At 54.0% G+C, this 20,089-nt stretch overlaps 2 protein-coding genes across 2 annotated transcripts; both read left to right on the forward strand.

Moving 5' to 3' along the window:
- Nucleotides 1-619: 619 nt before the first annotated feature.
- LOC142088948 (protocadherin beta-15-like) lies at nt 620-8,459 on the forward strand. The gene is made up of 3 exons (XM_075164824.1): nt 620-648; nt 5,828-8,104; nt 8,333-8,459. The coding sequence occupies exons 1-3, from the start codon at nt 620-622 to the stop codon at nt 8,457-8,459; spliced, it is 2,433 nt and encodes an 810-aa protein (XP_075020925.1).
- Nucleotides 8,460-12,164: 3,705 nt separating this feature from the next.
- LOC142088949 (protocadherin beta-15-like) lies at nt 12,165-14,603 on the forward strand. Its single transcript, XM_075164825.1, has one exon. The coding sequence runs from the start codon at nt 12,165-12,167 to the stop codon at nt 14,601-14,603; it is 2,439 nt and encodes an 812-aa protein (XP_075020926.1).
- Nucleotides 14,604-20,089: the final 5,486 nt, after the last annotated feature.

Genomic DNA, 20,089 nt, shown 5'->3' on the forward strand with positions numbered 1-20,089 from the left:
GGCTGCTATTTTGTTGATCACATCCATTGGGATCTGACGACGTCCATCTTGCCATTTTATTCCTAAAAACTGGATCTCCTGTGCAGGTCCCTTGACCTTACTTCGTTTTATTGCAAAGCCGGCCTTCAGAAGGATTTGAATTATTCTCTCCCCTTTCTCAAAAACTTCTTCTGCTGTGTTGCCCCACACGATGATGTCATCAATGTATTGCAGGTGTTCTGGAGCCTCACCCTGTTCCAGTGCGGTGTGGATCAGTCCATGGCAAATGGTAGGGCTGTGTTTCCACCCCTGGGGCAGTCGGTTCCAGGTGTACTGGACGCCCCTCCAAGTGAAAGCAAACTGTGGCCTGCACTCTGCTGCCAAAGGGATGGAGAAGAAGGCATTAGCAATGTCAATGGTGGCGTACCACTTGGCTGCCTTCGACTCCAGTTCGTATTGAAGTTCTAGCATGTCCGGCACGGCAGCACTCAGTGGCGGCGTGACTTCGTTCAGGCCACGGTAGTCTACTGTTAGTCCCCACTCTCCATTGGACTTTCGCACTGGCCATATGGGACTGTTGAAGGGTGAGCGAGTCTTGCTGATCACTCCTTGGCTCTCCAGTCGACGAATCAGCTCATGGATGGGGATCAGGGAATCTCGGTTGGTGCGGTATTGTCGCCGATGCACTGTTGTGGTAGCGATTGGTACCTGTTGTTCTTCAACCCTCAACAACCCCACAACAGAAGGGTCCTCTGAGAGACCTGGCAAGGTGGACAGCTGTTTAATTTCCTCCGTCTCCAGGGCAGCTATACCAAAAGCCCACCGATACCCTTTTGGGTCCTTAAAATACCCTCTCCTGAGGTAGTCTATGCCAAGGATGCACGGAGCCTCTGGGCCAGTCACAATGGGGTGCTTCTGCCACTCGTTCCCGGTTAGGCTCACTTCGGCCTCCAACACAGTTAACTCTTGGGATCCCCCTGTCACTCCAGAAATACAGATGGATTCTGCCCCTTTATAGCTTGATGGCATTAGGGTGCACTGTGCACCAGTGTCTACGAGAGCCTTATACTCCTGTGGCTCTGATGTGCCAGGCCATCGAATCCACACAGTCCAGTAAACCCGGTTGTCCCTTTCCTCCACCTGGCCGGAGGCAGGGCCCCTCTAGTTCTGGTCATAGTATCCGCTTTTCACTTCTTGCAAACGTGAGTCAAGAATTCCTTCATTACAGTCCAAAGTAAGATCAGCCCTTCTACTCTGTCTGGGGAACTGTTCACTGGAAACTGGACCGTCATGAGACAGGGTTTTCCTGAAAACTGGAGCAGCATTTTTCCTGGGAGAACCCCCTTGTGTGATTGTTTTTCCTTGCAACTCACGTACACGTGCCTCTAGGATGAAGGTAGGTTTTCCATCCCACTGCCTCATGTCCTCTCCGTGGTCACGCAGGTAAAACCACAGGGTGCCCCGTGGTGTGTACTTTCGATATCCTCTCTCTTGAGGAGAAAAACGCTGACTCCTAATGGCTGAGATACTGGTCTGTACAGGTGGAGAATAGGACCTATTGTCTTTGAGTTGCTGGACCTCTCGGGACAGTTTCTCTACAGCCGAGACAAGGGAGGAGGAGATAGTTTCTTCAAAATCCCGAAGTCTGCTAACCACCTCATCCACCGTTGGTGCTTCTTCCTCTTTCCAGCACAGTACTGCCAACGAACTGGCGTACGATGCTGGTGCGCTCCGTACCAACTTCCGCCACATGGGTCGCGTGCACTGGATGTCATCTGGATCTTTGGGCGTTTGGTTGTCGTTCAGGTCACTATAAACCACCTCCAGCACGCCTAATTCTCTCAGGTACTGGATACCTCTCTCCATAGTGGTCCATTTGCCTAGGCGATATATAACATCTTCCTTGAAGGGATACCTTTCCTTCACGCCTGACAGCAGTCGCCTCCAGAGGCTGAGGACCTGTGTCCCTTTTCCAGTTGCTTTGTCAATGCCTCCTTCCCTAGCAAGGGATCCCAGCTGTTTGGCTTCCTTCCCCTCCAATTCCAGGCTACTGGCCCCATTATCCCAGCATCGGAGCAGCCAGGTAACAATATGCTCGCCTGGACGACGGCTAAAATCTTTCCGCATATCTCGCAGCTCACTCAGGGATAGGGATCGGGTGGTTTCCGTCTCGTTTATGAGTTCTTCCTCTTCCTCCTCCCCTCCTTGTGATGGCCCTGCTCTTTCATCATCTCTTTCTAAACGACCTGATCTCCGCTTCCAAGATTTCCTCTTCTGTACAGGGGCAACGGATACCAGCAAGGGTTGGTCCTCTGGTTCAGCTGTAGTGCCGGTTGCTGGGGTTTGGGTAGCTGCAGTGCTTGTCATGGGGGTTGGAGTAACTGTAGTGCCTGTTGCCGGAGCTTGAGTGGCTGCAATGCCTGTCGCAGGGGTTGGAGAAGCTGCGGTGACTGTTGCCGGGGTTTGAGTAGCCACAGGGGTTGTCATGGGGGTTGGAGTAGCCGCAGTGCCTGTTGTGGGGTTTTGAGTAGCCACCGTGTCTGTAGCCGCCCCCGAGACTCGCCGCTCCGCCCGCCCCGATGAGGCACTGCTGCTTGCCCTCCCTCTTTTCTTGTTCCTGAGGGTTGATCTCTGGACAGTATTCCTGAATAGCTGTTTAACCCTAAACAAGGCCTGAACCACATTCAGGAGACATAGCAATATGAACATGCTTGTTTGAGCATCCCAAGGATATTCAAAATTCTCAGGGAATATTGTGGACATCTTTGTGAAGAGGATAGAAGAAAAAGGAGTTTCTGACGATATGGAAGGGAAGATGAACAAGTGGGAGAGAGTGTCCCATCCCGTCTCCCCCTTAAATTCATTCTCCGAGGAGAAACAAGTGCAATTACCAATAATTTCTAAGAGGTGGTTCCCGAGGTACAGAAATGACGGCAGTGCCGAGTACAGATACCAGATTAGACTTACGACCAATGATTTCATCACCTCATAAAACAGCAACAAAATGATAATCTTGGCCCAGTTCCGAATAATGATAAACAGCACAAAAGGGAACACATACTGCAAGCAAGGTATTACATGACCCAACATTGAGAGCCAGCCCCACAACTTTGACAGCCAATACATCAACATTGTGACCAATCAATATAATGGATGCTTATAACAATTTTGCCTTAACACACTTTGGTCAGATCTATCGTTATCTCAACCCTTCGAGCCCCACGTTGGGCGCCAAAAAGGACTGTCGTGGTTTAACCTGGCAGGCAGCCAAATACCACGCAGCCGCTCACTCACTCCCCCCGTCCCCCCAGTGGGACGGGGAGAGAATCGGAAGGGTAAGAGTGAGAAAAACTCGTGGGTTGAGATAAAGACAGTTTAATAGAACAGAAAAGGGAGAATAATGATAATAAATAATGATAGAATATACAAAATGAGTGATGCACAATGCAATTGCTCACCACCCGCGCTGACCGATAACCAAGTAGCGATCGGCACTTCCTGGATCACGCCTACCCTTCATATACTGAGCATGACGTCACATGGTATGGAATACCCCATTGGCCAGCTGGGCTGGCTGTCCTGATTATGTTCCCTCCCATCTTGTGTACCTAGCTCAGTCAGTAGGCACGGGAGCTGTCCTTGGACTAGGAGGGCACTTAGCAACAACTGAAAACATCAGTGTGTTATCAACATTCTCCTCATACTAAATCCAAAACACAGCACTAGGAAGAAATTTAACCCTATCCCAGCCGAAACCAGGACACAAGTCAAAGGGCAACAAGAGGAAATCACAAAAAAATGGCTGCATCCATGCAAAGTTCTCTAGTAGCTGAAATGCTGGGGAATCCTAAAGTCAACCCGGGCTGTTATTTCTCCTACAGATACAGTCACGAAGATTTTATTTAAACAAAAAAAAAAAAAAAAAAGAAGGCATCAGTGAATTTCTAGGACTTCACCTGGTGAGTATTGTTTGACAGTGTCAGCCCTTTTAGCAAACAAAAACCAAAAAACAAAATAAGGGGAAACGATCTAGGAAATCAAAGGAAAAGTGTCAAAACCAAGGAGGGTAAGATACTTTCTATAGAGAAAATGAGCGTGGTTCCTTTAGTAGTAAAAGCTGAATTAAAATTGCTTGAACCAAAAACAAATAGTGCGAGCCCTATTTTGTTTTCTCCTCCATTTTTCATTCTGTAAGAGGAAGACTGGTCTTGGAGGGAGCTGTGCGCACCTCCAGAACGTTGCGTGTGCGTTTGCCGGAGCTCGCCGCTGGGTGCGCGGGAGCAGTCGCGGTACAAGTGGATCCTCAGGGCCGGCGACGAGTGCCTGAGCCGGGCGTTTTTATCGGGTCTCCGGTACGGATCCTGGCTCGCACTACCAGGCCGTGCTCAGGACCCCTCGCTCTCCCCTCCCACCTCCGTTTCCCCACGGTATTTCCTCCCAGGTCCGCTCTTGACCTCTCCCTTTCACCGAGTTTGAGCCTGCCTCGAATCCTCCCATAATAAGCTTTGCATATTGCTAGAATCCCCCGCAAACATCTCGTAATCAGTTCGCTCTTTCCTATGAGACCCTTTCTGAGAATCCATGATAATCTTTTTTTTTTTTCCCCCTTATCGTTTACAAAGTTTCTGGTTGAACCTCTTGGAGTTTACACTTGAATGATTCCTTTAATGGCCCATCGATGAGTGTCGTTAGATCCCTGGTCTCTGCTATTGTCCCCGTTAGCTCCTGCTCGTTAGCGTTTGTGTATCTGGGGCTTTAATTTAGGAGCTGTGCTGTTTGTTTCCTTGCCTTTTGTATTCAATAGCTGTTGGCCGTAGCTCCTTACCCCGGTACAGGAGTTGAGGTTTGACCTCTGAGCACAGGGACCTTTGCAGTATTTCTAAGCCCGTGTGATGACGGTAGAGGAGAAAGGCCTGTCTCCCTCCCAAACAGGAAAACAGGTTGCAGCATTTCGATGTTTGTGCACGGCTGGGGGCATTTTGCGGTACAGTGACACACCTTATCATGGGTGCAAGGGTCAGCAGGCGGCAGGGGAGGATGCTCCTGTCTATTAAGGAGAAGTTGCATGTCCTTTGGGCGAGCTGTGATACATAATGTGAAGAAAACAGCATTAGGATGATGTGCCCTAGAACAGCATTATCGTTCGGGTGTGATGGTGAGCTCGGGTGACGGTGAAGCATTCGTTTTCGGGACCTTTCCCTGGCACCAGCTCTCATATTCAGTAGCCGTGCTTCTCTCACCCGCCCCGCTTGCTGACTGTGCTGTGCTGATGAACAAGTGGAGAAGAGAAGGAAAATCCCGCAATGCGTCCTGTGGAAGTGGCAGATCCTGCAATGCCTACAGAACACAGAGGAAAACCAAGAGCTGTGTTCGAAGAGCTCGCGGTGGCGAGCTGGGAAGCGATACCCGGAGCAGCGCTCTGTGTGCGGGAGGCAGCCGGCTTCCAAGCGAGGAGAGCATTTACACTGCGCCTTTTGCCTTCGGTTTGGCCCGCAGAGTGCAGATTCCGAAGCAGCAAACTCCGAAGCAGCAGCTCTGTCCCGAACGAGAAGGCAGAGGAAATATTCCCCGTCGCGACGCTGGGTGGGGGTGTTGGCCACGGACCGGCAGGTTCCTCCGCCCGCGCCGGGTTTGCGGGCTCGGCGAGACAAAAGAAGCCGTGTGAGCTGCTGGGGAAGGGCGGCGGGGCACGGAGTCGGGGTGCGCGGGGGCTTTCAGACCCCCTTACCCCGGGCTTCCTGACAAACACCGCTCTGCCTCGGACGCTGCTTAAAATGCTGGGACCCAGGGAGGACGGCGGCTGGCTTTTCTGGAGAGAAATGGCGTGTGGGAGACGGAGCGGAGGCAGCAAGAGGCAAGTGATCTTGTTTATTCTGTGCGTTTGCGTGTGCCAGAGCGGGGCCGAAACCCTCCGCTATTCTCTGGCGGAGGAGATGGAGAGGGACGCCTTTGTCGCCAATATTGCAAAGGACCTGGAGGTTCCTCCGAGCCAGCTCGCGGCTCGCAAGGCCCGCCTTGTGTCCGAGGGGAACGAGCAGCTTTTCCGCCTCAGTCAAAACACCGGAGTCCTGACGGCAAAGGAGTCGCTGGACCGGGAGGAGATCTGTCCGCAGAGCGAGACCTGCACACTCCTCTTCCAGATATTCTTTGAAAATCCGTTGCAGCTGATCCGAGGGGAGGTGCAGGTTCGTGACGTGAACGACAACTCCCCCGTGTTCCCGGAGAAAGAGATGGTTTTAGAGATTCTGGAAACGACGTCTCCCGGGTCCCGTTTCCATCTCGAAAGCGCCCAGGACAAGGACGTGGGCAGCAATGGCTTGCAGAACTACAGCCTCGGGTCCAATGCGCATTTCTCCCTCGCTCTCGGAACAGGGAAAGACGGCGTACAATACGTGGAGCTCGTCCTAGAGCGGCAGCTGGACCGCGAAGAGCAGCGAGAACTGAATTTACTCCTCACCGCCACCGACGGGGGCTCGCCACCCAGGTCGGGCACAGCTCAGGTCCGGATCGTGGTGCTGGATGCCAATGACAACATCCCGGTCTTCGGTCGGGAGCTCTACGAGGTGCGCCTGACCGAGAACAGCCCCCCGGAGCTGCTGGTGGTCAGAGTCGCGGCCGCGGATCCCGACGAAGGGTCGAACGGGAAGGTGCGGTACGCCTTCACCCAGACATCGGAGCGGTCCCGGCAGCTCTTCGAGCTGAACCCTGCCAGTGGGGAGATACGGGTGGCGGGCAACCTGGACTTCGAGGAAGCGAAAAACCACAAGATGGTGGTGAGGGCCACCGACGGCGGGGGGCTGTCTGCGCATTGCAAAGTGCAGGTGGAGGTCCTGGACGTGAATGACAACGCCCCGGAGATCGCGCTCACCTCCCTCACCGCCTCCATTCCCGAGGACGCCCCGCCCCGCACCCTGGTGGCCCTGTTCAGTGTGCGGGACCGGGACTCCGGGGACAACGGCAGGACGGAGTGCGCGATCGACGGGGACTTGCCCTTCAGTCTCACCCCGACTGTCGATAATTACTACGAACTGCGAACAAAGGCGGCGCTGGACAGGGAGAGGACGGCGGAGTATAACATCACCGTCACGGCCACGGACTGGGGCACGACGCGGCTGAGCTCTCGGGAAAGCCTCTTCGTGCAGATATCGGACGTGAACGACAATCCGCCAGAGTTCAGCCAGGAGATGTACACCCTGTCGGTCCCGGAGAACAACAGCCCCATGCTCCGGATCGGCAGCGTGAAGGCCACGGACGCCGACGCGGGAAAAAACGCCCGCGTAAACTACGCGCTGGTGCGGCAGGAGGGCAAGGAGCAGCCCGACGTGTCGGTCAACTCCGACAGCGGGGACGTTTACATCCTCCGCCCGCTGGACTACGAGGAGGTGCGCGCCTTCGAGGTGGCGGTGCGCGCTGCCGACGGCGGCTCGCCGCCGCTCAGCGCCCAGGCGGTGCTGCGCGTGGTGGTGCGGGACGAGAACGACAACGCGCCCGTGGTGCTGCACCCGCCCCCCGACAGCAGCGCGGCGGCGGGCGAGCTGGTGCCGCGCTGGGCGCGGGCGGGCTACCTGGTGGCCAAGGTGGTGGCGGTGGACGCGGACGCGGGGCAGAACGCGTGGCTGTCGTACGAGCTGGCCAAGGCGACGGAGCCGGGGCTGTTCCGCGTGGGGCTGCACAGCGGCGAGGTGCGCACGGCGCGGGCCGTGGCGGAGCGCGACGCGCCCCGGCAGAGGCTCGTCGTGCTGGTGCGCGACCGCGGGCAGCCGCCGCGCTCCGCCAGCGCCACCCTCGGCATCGCCCTGGTCGACGGCTTCTCCGACGCCCATCTGCGGGTGAGCGAGGAGGCGCCGGCCGCCGAGCCCGACGGGCCGCTGACCCTCTACCTCGTGGCCTCCCTGGCCTGCGTGTCCGCGCTGTTCCTGGCCACGGCGGTGGCCGCCGTGGTGGTGAAGGTGCGGCGGGCCTGGCGGAGCGAGGCGGAGAGCTTGCCCACGTTCCCGAAGGCTGCCACGGAGAGCAACGCGGGCTCTCTGCCCCGCAGCTACGTGTACGACGTCTGCTTCGCCGCCGGCACCGTCAACAGCGAGTTTCGGTTCCTCAGGCCGCTCCTGCCCTGCTTCCCCGCCGGGCTGCCCCCCGGCCCGGGCGAACAGCGGAGCTCGGTGTGCTCGCAAGAGGCGGCCAGCCTCGGGGACGAAGGCGACTGGGCTGCACAGGTGAGAGACCTGGCCGGGCCGAGGCGATGGGGGGAGGCGGAGGGAGCAGCGCGGGGCGGGGGGGTGCGCTCAGCCCGGGCAGTGAGGACTGTCGGTGTTGCGGAGCTGGCGGTGGCGGAGCCGCTGGGGCGGGAGCAGAGGGCAGAGAGGGTCTCAGAGCCGCTGGCGGTGCCTCCCACGAGGATCCGGCACGGCTCAGCTGCTCCCCAAGGGCTCACTGACCGCGCCTCGCTGCATCCAGCTCTAGGCCCTAAGTATTCGCGTTAGATCAAGTCTTTGGTGTCACCACAAAGGCGGGCAGCTGGACCATGCGAAGATGAGAAGTAGGGGTGTGGATGTGTGAGGCACACAGGGGGTCCTGCCCACGCATGGAGAGCCCGTAGGGACCCAGAGCAGGAACGACACGGCTCCCAGGGACACGTCCCCCCGGAGGCGGCAGCTGCGGGGACAACGGCGCAAAGGGGTGTCACCTCACGGACGGCGTCCCCTGCACTGCTCTTAGGAGCTGGTGCTCGGCGCTGCCAAGTGCCGTTCACCAGGGTAGTGGCAGCGCTGTACTCAAGCTGTCTCTCAAGCTGCTGGAGGCCACGGAGGTGGGGACCTCTGCCACGAGATGCCCTTATATTTTTGTGGCTTGGATGAACAGTATTGGCCAGAAAAATTACGATACTGGGGCTTTACAACGCACCGTCCCAGACCCCTTCTGACCCAGCCGGGTGATCCCGGACGGTACCAGCACCTCTCTTCCCAGTGCTGCTGTGAACTGGAAGTGAGCCATGTTTGAGACGCCCTTTAAAGTTCGGCTGTTCAAAGAGCATGGGGGAGACAAGAGGTGGTCATTGAAACAGCTCCTTCTCTCCTCATGGGGTTACTAGTTTCCGGGGATCCAACTAGCATTTCACAAGAGTCTGGACGATGAACATACATGAGGCTGAAGACCCACAAGCACCATCTTTTGGTCACCCCACAACATTTTCGTATTTCATAACCACTGATGACTTGGACTCCCTTTACTGCAGGTTCTCAGAACCGCAGTCAAGTAGCCTCAGGGGAGACAAGGACCCATCTTGACACGTCAATATTAAACCACATTTACTGTTTGTGAGCAGTAAATGTTTGGGCTCTTACCATCTTAAATTACTCCCTCAGGCTCATAAAAGCTTTGCAGCGCCTTTGTAATGTCCACGGTGGAGGATGGTCTCTGGCTTTAGATTTTTGCCGTGCAGGTCAGAGCCTCACAGCCTTGTCCAACCTCCTCTTTGGCTCTGGGGAGAGAAGAGAAGAGTGGGGTCAGCCGTGCAGTGGTGGAAGACATGCCCTCTAAGCTTCTCGCTTACCTTCAACGCCCAAATGACATCCTCCACTCTCTGTTCTTTGCAGGGCAGAGCTCCCCTCTCCGAAGACACGCGTCCCAGACCTGCGGAAGCAGCTTGCGCTGCAAACAGGGGGATGGAGCGAAATGTCAGTTCTGATCAAAACCCTTGGCTCACCCATCAGTAAGTGAGGAGAAAGACAAGCGTGTCTGTCCTCACGGGGAAAAGAGAACGAAGAGAAAAAACACCTACCAAAAAAGTACCAGGGAGGTACAAGGCTTCTCTGAGAGAGAGCAAAAACGCTCTCCTCTTGAGCAGTACTTTGTTGAGTAGGTATTTTGTAATTGTGATATGGATGGAGGAGGAGGACTGTGTTGCATGTTGATTACACCGAGACTTGATGTATGATGATGATGCTACTGCTTCTAAATGTTAAGGGAAATACTGAACACTGGAACCAGATCTTCAAGATAACGTTCTCCTACATCATCTTTTCGGTGTTTGGTTTTTTTCTTAGGGAGAGGGCTCTGTATATCATGTCGTAATTTTCTGTGGCCTGTTCAATACCAGGCCAAAGAGATATTAAGCAAAATTAAGTGGTGCTTGCAAAGGAATTCCTTAATCACAAGCAGAAGCTGATTACATGAGAAACGGCTGACATTGGCACGCTTCGCGTATTTGACCAGGAGTTGACAGGTTCTCCACGCTGTAAAGAGTGGGCTTTCAGCAATGCTTTTTTTTTTTTTTTCCGTAACGTAACGTAGAATATAGAGCGTCAAGAAGCTTTCTGTTTTCTTCTCCTTTCATTAATCGGTATTGATCTATAAAGTAATGTGATATTTCCTGTGGCTGACACATTTTTAAGAATGAAATGCCTGATGATAGAAAACAATAAAATCTACTTGGAACTCCCTCGGGTGAGTGTGGTGTCTCGAAGATCATTTGTCACAGGCGTCGCCGACACTTGTCACTGCCACAGCCACCCAAGAGCAGCATTTCGGGAATCAATCCGTGCCTTCGGAGTGGATTTTATGGAGGGGAAATCAGAGCGACCTCCGTTCTCAGAAGCCGACGCAAGGTGGAGGGGGCTTGTCGGAGGCAAGCTGAGGTCCGAGAGATGCTGCCCCCAGCCCCTTCGCGAGGGCTCCCAGCCTGAGAGGTCGTGAATCGGGGGAACAATCCCCGTCCATTGCAGACACCCGCGCGAGAATTACTAGGGGAACTACATGGCGATGGCTGCCAAGGTTCACGGAGCAGCTCACTTCGCATGCTGGACACCTGTAACAATTCACAGCTTTTTTAGCTAAACAGCCTAAAAGTAGTTCCTTCACTGTGCGGTGGCTCTGATGCTGCTCCTCTGCGTGTCGGGGATGAGAGCAGAAACCGCCTTCAGGCTTCTGTACCTGAAGAGTCGGAGAGAGTCTCTTTTGTGGCGAATATCGCTCAGGATTTGGGACTGACCGGTGAGGAATTATCCACAAGTTACTTCAAAAAGCAATTTCTGAAGGTGGAATCGAGATGAGCTTGGAGAAAGGGCCATTGAGTTTGGTCTTGTATTTGTTGTTCCCGAGTTCAGGGGCTTCTTGATGGGAGTGGAAAGCTGTCCCGATAGGATTTCCTGGGTTTGCGTTAGAGCCTTTGCATTCTCCTTTTTGCCCTTTCTCCTTCTACTCTGCAAAATGTGTTTGAGCATTGTCTTACCGATTCCTCTCAAGAAGGACTGTCACCCCGTGTATAATAACGGATTGTTGAATGAAGGCAGTGTGGCAGGGAATATTCGGAAACCCTGACGCTGTGTTGTGCTGCAGTTATAAACTGTACCGTTGTAAACCGGGATACCCTTGTGTGTAAAAGAGAAGACCTGAATGCCTTGTGTGGAGACAGTAGTCTTTGTGGAGATGTTCTTGCTGTGAACGCTCTGTCAAATTGTTTCAAAAGGCCGTGAGTTTTTTTCTTGTTTTATCCCTTGCCTGAGGTAAGGTTGAGCGGGTACATTTCTTCCGTTTGGAAGAAATTTCTTCCGTTTCGTGCTTGTCTTGCCGCCGTGTTCCTCGAAGGGCACGGGTTTGCCGGCTCCCGGGAGCCGAGCGCGCACGCCTGCCCGCGGGCTCCGGGCCGCGGGCAGCGGGGGAAGACGCGGGGCAGCTGCCGGCGCTGCCCGTGCGCTCGGACTCCAGCGGCGGCCCCGCGGGACTCGGGGCGCTCCTTCCCTGCGCTTCCCTCCCCGGCGCGGTGTGCGCGCGTCCTGCCGCGGGGCCCCCGCGCGGGCAAGCGTCCGGCAGCCGCGCGGGTGCGCGCGGGTCCGGGTGCCGCTGCGAGCCGGCAGCGCGGGCAGCGGGCGGCGGCGGGCGCAGTCCCGCCGCGGGCCGCAGGGTGGTGCTCCCGGCCAAGGCGGCGCCGAGCGGCTGCGAGAGGGGAGGTGGCCGAGCCCGGTCCGGCGCTGCCCAGCACAGCACAGCACAGTCCAGCACAGCCGAGCGGCGAGCGGTGCCCCGTGCCATCCGCTGCCGGGCCACGGCGGCCGCGCTCCGGGCCGCCAGCCGAACTCGGCGAGAGGGAGGGCGCCCGCCCGCCGCCCCGCCGCGCCGCTGCCGGGCGCCGCTTTCCGCGGAGGACTGCGCCGGCGACCCGCGAGACGGAGGCTCTCCGCCGCCCCGACATGGCGATCGCAAGGCAAGTGCTTTGTCTCTCCTCTTTGCTCTCCCTGCCGCACGCGCGCTCCGAGCCCATCCGCTACCGCGTAGCCGAGGAGGCGGAGAGCGGCTCCGTGGTAGCCAACGTGGCGGAGGACGCGGGGCTGGCCCCGGCGCAGCTCTCGGCTCGCCGCGCCCGCCTGGCCCCGGAGGACGGCCGGCAGCACTTTCGCTTAGAGCGCGGCACCGGCCGCCTCGTAGTGGCGGAGAGGCTGGACCGGGAGGAGCTGTGCGGGCAGTCCGGGACCTGCACGCTGCCCTTCGAGCTCCTGCTGGCAAACCCGCTGCAGTTCTTTCGGGTCGAGGTGGCCGTGGAGGACATCAATGACCATTCGCCCGTTTTCCCGGAGGAACGAGTCACTTTCAAGATCCTGGAAATGAGCGCCCCGGGCTCGCGTTTCCCGCTGGAGGGGGCTCGGGATCTGGACGTTGGCAGCAACAGCATCCAGGCTTACAGCATCGCTCCCGACAACGAGTACTTTAGTGTCTCCTTTGGGAGTCAGAGTGGCAGCAAGAAGTATGTAGAACTGGTCTTGGAAAAGCCGCTAGACAGAGAGGAGCAGGCGGAGTTGGGTTTCAGTCTCATTGCCGTGGACGGGGGCTCTCCACCCAGGAGCGGGACCACCCAAATCCACATTGTTGTTCTAGATGTAAATGACAACGCTCCCGTCTTCACACAGGAGCTGTACGTTGGGCAGGTTTTGGAAAATGCCCCAGAGGGCTCTGTGGTTCTCAGCGTGGTGGCAACCGATCGGGATGTGGGTGTTAACGGGGACATCTCCTATCAGTTCAGCCAAGCGGTGGGCCAGAGTCACTTGGCATTCACTATTGACCCCACGAGCGGTGAAATTAAACTCACAAAGCCTCTGGACTTTGAGGCAGCAGAGAAATACGAGCTCAGTGTGCGGGCCACAGATGGCGGGGGCCTCTCGGCGATCTGTAGGGCGTTGGTGGAGGTGGTGGATGTGAACGACAATGCACCGGAGCTGGTGGTCAGTTCCTTCAGCAGTCCCCTCCCCGAGAACGCATTACCTGGGACAGTGGTTGCCCTCTTTACTGTCAGGGACCGGGATGCAGGTGCCAACGGGAAGATCTCCTGTGCCCTTGAGGACCAACATTTGTTCTCCCTCCGGCCAGCCTATAGGAATTACTACGAGCTGGTAACTGTGAGCGCACTGGACCGTGAAGAGACGGCTCGGTACATCCTCACTGTCACAGCAGCAGATGCGGGGTCACCTCCTCTCACAACCACCCAGACCTTCACAGTGGACATCTCCGATGTCAATGACAACACGCCTGTCTTCAACCAGACATCGTACACCATGTTCGTGCGTGAGAACAATGTCCCCACGGCACTCGTTGGAGCCGTCAGTGCCTCGGATGCTGATGTGGGGCCCAATGCCAAGGTGACCTATTCCCTGGCCCCAGCCCACCCCACAGAGCAGGACCCCTGCTCCTGTATCTCTGTGAACTCTGAGAACGGGCACGTGTTTGTGCTGCGGCCTCTGGACTACGAGCAGGTGAGGCAGATCGAGGTCTTGGTGAGCGCCTCCGACGCGGGGTCTCCTCCCCTCAGTGCCAATGTCACTGTCCGCCTTGTCGTGGTGGACGAGAATGACAATGCGCCGCTGGTGCTGTACCCCACCCAGGGCAGCAGCCCACCATCCAATGAGCTGGTGCCTGTGTCGGCTGCGGCGGGGTACCTCGTCACCAAAGTAGTGGCCATTGATGCCGACGCAGGGCAGAACTCGTGGCTTTCGTACCACCTGCTGAGGGCCACCGACCCCGGGCTGTTTGCAGTGGGTGCCCAAAGCGGGGAGGTGAGGCTGAGGAGGCCGGTGACGGAGAGAGATGCCGTGAAGCAGAAGCTTGTCATCCTGGTGCGAGACAACGGGCAGCCACCACTGTCGGCCACTGCGGCGCTGAGCGCACTCCTGCTCAATGACTTCTCAGACATGCGACTACCGCACAGCAGCCTGGCCACGGAGGATGAGGGTGGCTCCCTGACAACCTATTTAATAATTTCATTGGTCTTCATCTCACTCCTCTTCCTCACATCCACAGCAGCCTTCGTGGCTCTCAAGGTGTGCAAGAGAAAGGAGCCGAAGGGTGGGCACGTGGTTTACGGTGCTGGCAACTTGCAGAGCAACCTGGCCGATGCAGCTGCTGTGGGGACCCTGCCCCACGCCTATTGCTACGAGATCAACCTCACGACGGGCTCGGGCAACAGCGAGTTCAAGTTCCTGAAGCCCATCCTCCCTAACCTGCCACCACAGCACTGTGGCATGGGTGGGGACACCAACAATGAACAAGATTTCCCCCGTGGCCCTATCACTGCGGACACGGCCCCAGACAACCCAGGGACGTTCTCTGCGGAACAGTTCAATAGTCTTTCCTTGAACTAGCATGGAGTCAGCACAGCCAGAGGCTTCCTGCCTCGCGATAGGAAGGGATCCAGGCTACAACATGTGGCAATGGTTCCTCCAGAATAAATCTGCATTTGCAATTGGCATCACCGATTTCCTAAGTCAGAAGAAAGGTTGTCTCTCCCTCCAAAAAAACCCAAACAAAAGAATCTAAAAACTCCCTCAGTCAGGAAATAATAGGTTTCAGCTTTGTTACAGCTGAATGCTTTCTAAAATGCTTTGAGAGTGGGGTTAGTTCCAGGGGCTCCAGCTAAGTTCTTGTCTCACTTGCTGTCAGGCAAGACCCTGGACCTCTTATTCCATGCTGTAACGCAATGGCAAGGTTGGGCAGACAAATCACAGGCTTGCTGAAATGCAGGTAGCCCTCATCCCGGTTCAGGAAAAGCAAGGAAGTTGTGAGTACTGTGCTACTATGTGGTGCAAGCGCGGGGCTCTTTCTTCTCTGGGTTCTGGATGTCTCTGTCTGAGTTGTGTAGGTTCTGTGTGTTTGCCTTCTTGTCACTATGTCTGTCTGGAGAGCCGTTGTGTGTCTGCATATGCTGCACTAGGGCTGTCCAGCAGAGCAGGGAGTTGCTCACATCTGGCCGTTGCGATGCACACAATTGCAGCTGAGCAGGCAAGAAGGGTATTTTGACCCTTTGAGTACTGAAGTCTCATGTTGTCTAGGGGAGAGCAGTGAAATGCACGAGATCTTCCTTTGGCCCGTAAGAGGGGGGTGGGCGGTCTGCCTCCTTGGCATTGCCATGGAAATATAGCAGTACTAACGGCATTGGGTTGGAACGGAATGGAATGGAATGGAATAGAATAGAATAGAATAGAATGGAATATTTCAGTTTAAAGGGACGTACAACGATCATCTAGTCCAACTGCCTGACCACTTCAGGGCTGATCAAAAGTTAAAGCATATTTTTAAGGGCATTGTCCAAATGCCTCTTAAGCACTGACAGGCATGGGGTATCGACCACTTTCTAGGAAGCCTCTTCCAGTGTTTGACCATCCCCTCTGTAAAGAAATGCTTCCTAATGTCAAGTCTGAACCTCCCCTGACACAGTTTGAACCATTCCCTCGCGTCCTATCACTAGATACGAGAGAAAAGAAATCAGCACCTCCCTCTCCACTTCCCCTCCTCAGGAAGCTATAGAGAGCCATGAGGTCACTCCTCAGCCTCCTTTTCTCCAAACTAGACAAACCCAAATCCTTAGCTGCTCCTCACAGGACATTTCTTCCAGCCCTGTCACCAGCTTTGTTGCCCTCCTCTGGATTCATTCAAGGACCTTAACAGCCTTCTGAAATGGTGGGGCCCAGAAGTGCACACAGTATTCAAGGTGAGGCCACAACGCTAAATACAGAGGGATAATCACCTCTTTTGACCAGCTGGTTATGCTGTGTTTGATGCACCCCAGGATGCGGTGTGCCCTCTTGGATGCCAGGGCACACGGCTGACTCATGTTGAGCCTTCTGCCAGCCAGCACCCCCAGATCCCTTTCTGCAGGGCTCCTTTCCAGCCACTCCTCTCCTGATTTATACTTGTGCCCAGCATTACTCCATCCCAGGTGCAGAATCAGCAAACTTGCTAATGGTGCATTCAACTCCTGCATCCAGATCATTGATAAAAATATTGAACAGAACTGGACCTAGAATTGAATCCTGAGGAACACTGCTGGTGACCGGTCACCAGCCAGATGTAGCCCCCCCATTCAGTACAACGCTTTGAGCCCTGCCATTCAGCCAGTTCCTCACCCAGCATACTGTGAACCTGCTCTTCTCACAATTGGACAACGTGTCCAGAAGGATGCTGTAAGGGACAGTATCAAAAGCCTTACTAAAATCCAGAAAAACTACATCCACCGCCTTCCCTTCATCCACGAGGCAGGTGACTTATCATAGAAGGATATCAAAGGAATTTCCCTTGGTGAGCCCATGTTGACTGTGCCTGATGATTGCATTGTTCTTTAAATGCCTTTCAGTAGTACCCAGAATGACCTTCTCCACAAGTTTTCCAGGAACTGAGGTTAGACTAACAGATCTGTAGTTTCCTGCGTCTTCCCTCATGCCCTTCTTATAAATTGGAAGAACATTGGCTAGCTTCCAGTCAACAGAGACCTCCCCAAGCTCCCAAGACATTTGGCAGATGATCAAGAGGGGTCCTGCCGTAACACCCCCTAGCTCCTTCAGTACTCTGAGATGAATCCCATCATGCCCCATGGACTTGTGAACGTTCAGCTGATAGAGCTGGTCCCTTACAATTTCGGTATCCACAAATGGAAAGTCACTGTTCCCGCACTTGTGGTCCTCCAACTCAGTGGACTGGGCAGCCCAAGGTCTATCAGCATTACTAAAGAACGAGGCACGAAAAGCATTGAATGCCTCTGCTTCTCCTTCACCCTGTTAGTCAGGTGACCATCTTCAACAAGTATCAGTCCAATGTTTTCTTTAGACCTCCTCTTGCTATTAATGTACTTTAAAAAGCCTTTCTTGTCTGACACAATACTGGCCCGTTTCAACTCTAATTGAGCTTTGGTCTTTCATTTCTTCTCTGTGTACATATGAACCACAGCTCTGCAATCTTCTTGCAAAGCCTGACCTTGCTTCCAGAGATCATACAATTTCTTTTTCCTCTTGAGCTCCACGAGGAGTTCCCTGTTCAGCCAAGCTGGTCTTCTACCCCGCTTGCTTGACTTTTGACACAGTGCGATTGCCTGCTTCTAGACTGTAACTGTACAGAGTTGTGAAAACACGTTCATTGTCTTTGGGTGCATTGTAAGGAAACTCCACGAGTCACTTCAAAGGACTTTGTCTGAAGGTGGAATCGAGATGAACTTGGAAAAGGGCCATTGAGTTTGGTCTTGTATTTGTTGTTCCCGAGTTCAGGGGCTTCTTGATGGGAGTGGAAAGCTGTCCCGATAGGATTTCCTGGGTTTGCGTTAGAGCCTTTGCATTCTCCTTTTTGCCCTTTCTCCTTCTACTCTGCAAACTGTGTTTGAGCATTGTCTTACCAACTCCTCTCAAGAAGGACTGTCACCCCGTGTATAATAACAGATTGTTGAATGAAGGCAATGTGGCAGGGAATATTCGGAAACTCTCACGCTGTGTTGTGCTGCAGTTATAAACTGTACCGTTGTAAACCGGGATACCCTTGTGTGTAAAAGTGAAATAAAGAGAAGAATTGAATGCCTTGTGTGGAGACAGTAGTCTTTGTGGAGATGTTCTTGCTGTGAACGCTCTGTCAAATTGTTTCAAAAGGCCGGGAGTTTCTTTCTTGTTTTGTCCCTTGCCTGAGGTAAGGTTGAGTGGGTTCATTTCTTCCGTTTGGAGACGTGGCCGATAGAGCATTCAGGAAAATTGTGGGGAGCAGGATTTGCTGGCAGGCCTCTGCGGGTCTTCTGAGCACTGATCTGACTGCAACAGGGCCCAGGTAGATCCAGGTCAGTGGAAACTGGCCCCAACCCCACAGGGGCCATGGGTGTGCAAAGGCTTCTGCCAAGCAGTGAGGTGGGGGGAGTGACCTATCCCAGTCTTCCAAGAGCTCCAGCTGTGGATGGCAACTGTGAGGTGTTCAAGGACAAAGTGTTTGGGACACTAAAGGTGTAGGAGTTCCAGAAGTCGGATGATGCAAAAACAGCATACATGTTCCTTTGGGGAAGTATTTGGGGGAGCCCCAGGAGGTAGGCATTTGGTGAGTAAAAACTGCTACCAGGGAGAGGCTTTGCTCTCATGAAATGCAGAGGACTAGAGCCCTTCTGCAAGGCCTTGATGGAAAGGTAAGTCCTGAGGACAGGCTGGTGTGGCAAAGACCGTTGTACATTGAGGAGTACTATTGATCCACTATCCGGTTAACCTGAGTAGAATGAGAGAATCATTTAAGTTGGACAAGATGTGGTGGTGCTTTTACTTGGGAAGGTATACAATACACCTTTAACAGACTCCCACAGGGATATAAACATTCACCCACAATTGCTCATGCTGTGCTTGCCGAACTCTTACAAACAGTCTCACTTCCTCAGAATGTGAAACTGTACTAATATATAGATGATATTCTAATTGGAGGAGATTCCTCTGAAGAGATAGGGGAAGCAGCAACAGCAGTATGGCAAACACTACATAAAGCAGAAGCTGAAATCCCGCTGGAGAAATGTCAGGGACCGAGTAAAGAAGTGAAATTTTTAGACACTTAGTGGATTGCAGGTAGTGCAACAATTCCACCAGACGCCCTAAGTAAAATAGTACAATTGCAGATGTCCCAGACTAGGAAAGAATTAGAGCAACTTATGGGTACCTTAGTGTTCTGGTTCCAGCTGGGACAGGGTTAACTTTCTTCCCAGTAGCTTGGGGGGGTGTGTTGTGTTTTGGGTTCGGTGTGAAAGGAGCGTTGATGGCCCATTGATGCTTTGGCTGTTGCTGGGTGATGCTTGCACCGGGAGGGGGGAGCACAGCCGGGGTGGTGGACCGAGCTGGCCAATGGGGTATTCTATACCATGTGACATCATGCTCAGTATAAAAACCAGGTGTGTGGGGGGGCTCGCCCCCGTTCGTGACACGCGGTCGGCGGTCGGTGAGCGGTTGTGTTGTGCATTGCCTGCTTTGTGTATTCTGTTATTGTTGTTGTTCTCATTGTTATTATTACTGTTCTACTTAGTTTTATTTCAATTATTAAACTGTTTTTATCTCAACCCGGGAGCTTTCCTACTTGTGCCCTCCCAATTCTCTCCCCCATCCCACCGGGGGGGGGGGTGATCGAGCGGCTGCGTGGCGTTTATTTTTGCTGGCTGGGGTTAAACCACGACACTTAGGATATTGGAGAAAACATGTACCTGGATTTTCTATCATTGCTTACTCACTATACTCACTTTTACGAAAGGGAAAACTGTGGAAATGGAATGCAGAACATGAAGAGGCAGTCAAAACTCTAATACAGGAATTAAAATCATCAGTCATTGGGACCAGTACACCCTCACGACCCTATTATAGCAGAATGGGGTTTTGCTGAACATGGTGCTTACTCTAACCTGTTCCAAACTAGCCCTGACAGACTGAAAAGACCTTTGATGTTCAGCTCGACTGCATTTGAAGAAACAGAACACAGGTATTCGGAGTGGGAAAAGGGATTATTGTCTTTAGTCCGAGCAGTTAAACAAGTAAAACTTTAAGGGGTAACCCATCCGGAAAAACCCTGCCGAGACTTGTATTGTTTTCCCTTTCCAGGAACAATACCAGGAATGATACCAGCACACCTCCCCTGGAGATCGAGTTAACCATTGAAGGATTCCTTATCCTTCTTGCAGGAGCAATCATTGTCAGCATAGACCAAATTTGGCTTATACGCCAACAAACCCAATGCATAGCATGGAGACCCTCACTTCCTTTGTTCGTGCTAATCAGTGTGGTAACTATGGTACATTCTGCACCATACATGTTTCTCAGTTGTGGGTGCAATCTACTGTAACAACAATTATAAGGGAAAGTGA

This window comes from Calonectris borealis, chromosome 15 (assembly GCF_964195595.1).
Source record: "Calonectris borealis chromosome 15, bCalBor7.hap1.2, whole genome shotgun sequence".
NCBI lineage: Eukaryota > Metazoa > Chordata > Aves > Procellariiformes > Procellariidae > Calonectris > Calonectris borealis.

Bases quoted from the DNA above. Each gene is read 5' to 3' on its own strand.
- LOC142088948 (XM_075164824.1), top strand. From the start codon at position 620: ATGGGGATCAGGGAATCTCGGTTGGTGCG. The intron at 649-5,827 runs GTATTGTCGCCG...GAGCGGAGGCAG, and splicing joins AGGGAATCTCGGTTGGTGCG to CAAGAGGCAAGTGATCTTGT. The intron at 8,105-8,332 runs GCTGCCCCCCGG...GCGGGAGCAGAG, and splicing joins CTGCCCTGCTTCCCCGCCGG to GGCAGAGAGGGTCTCAGAGC.
- LOC142088949 (XM_075164825.1), top strand. From the start codon at position 12,165: ATGGCGATCGCAAGGCAAGTGCTTTGTCTCTCCTCTTTGCTCTCCCTG.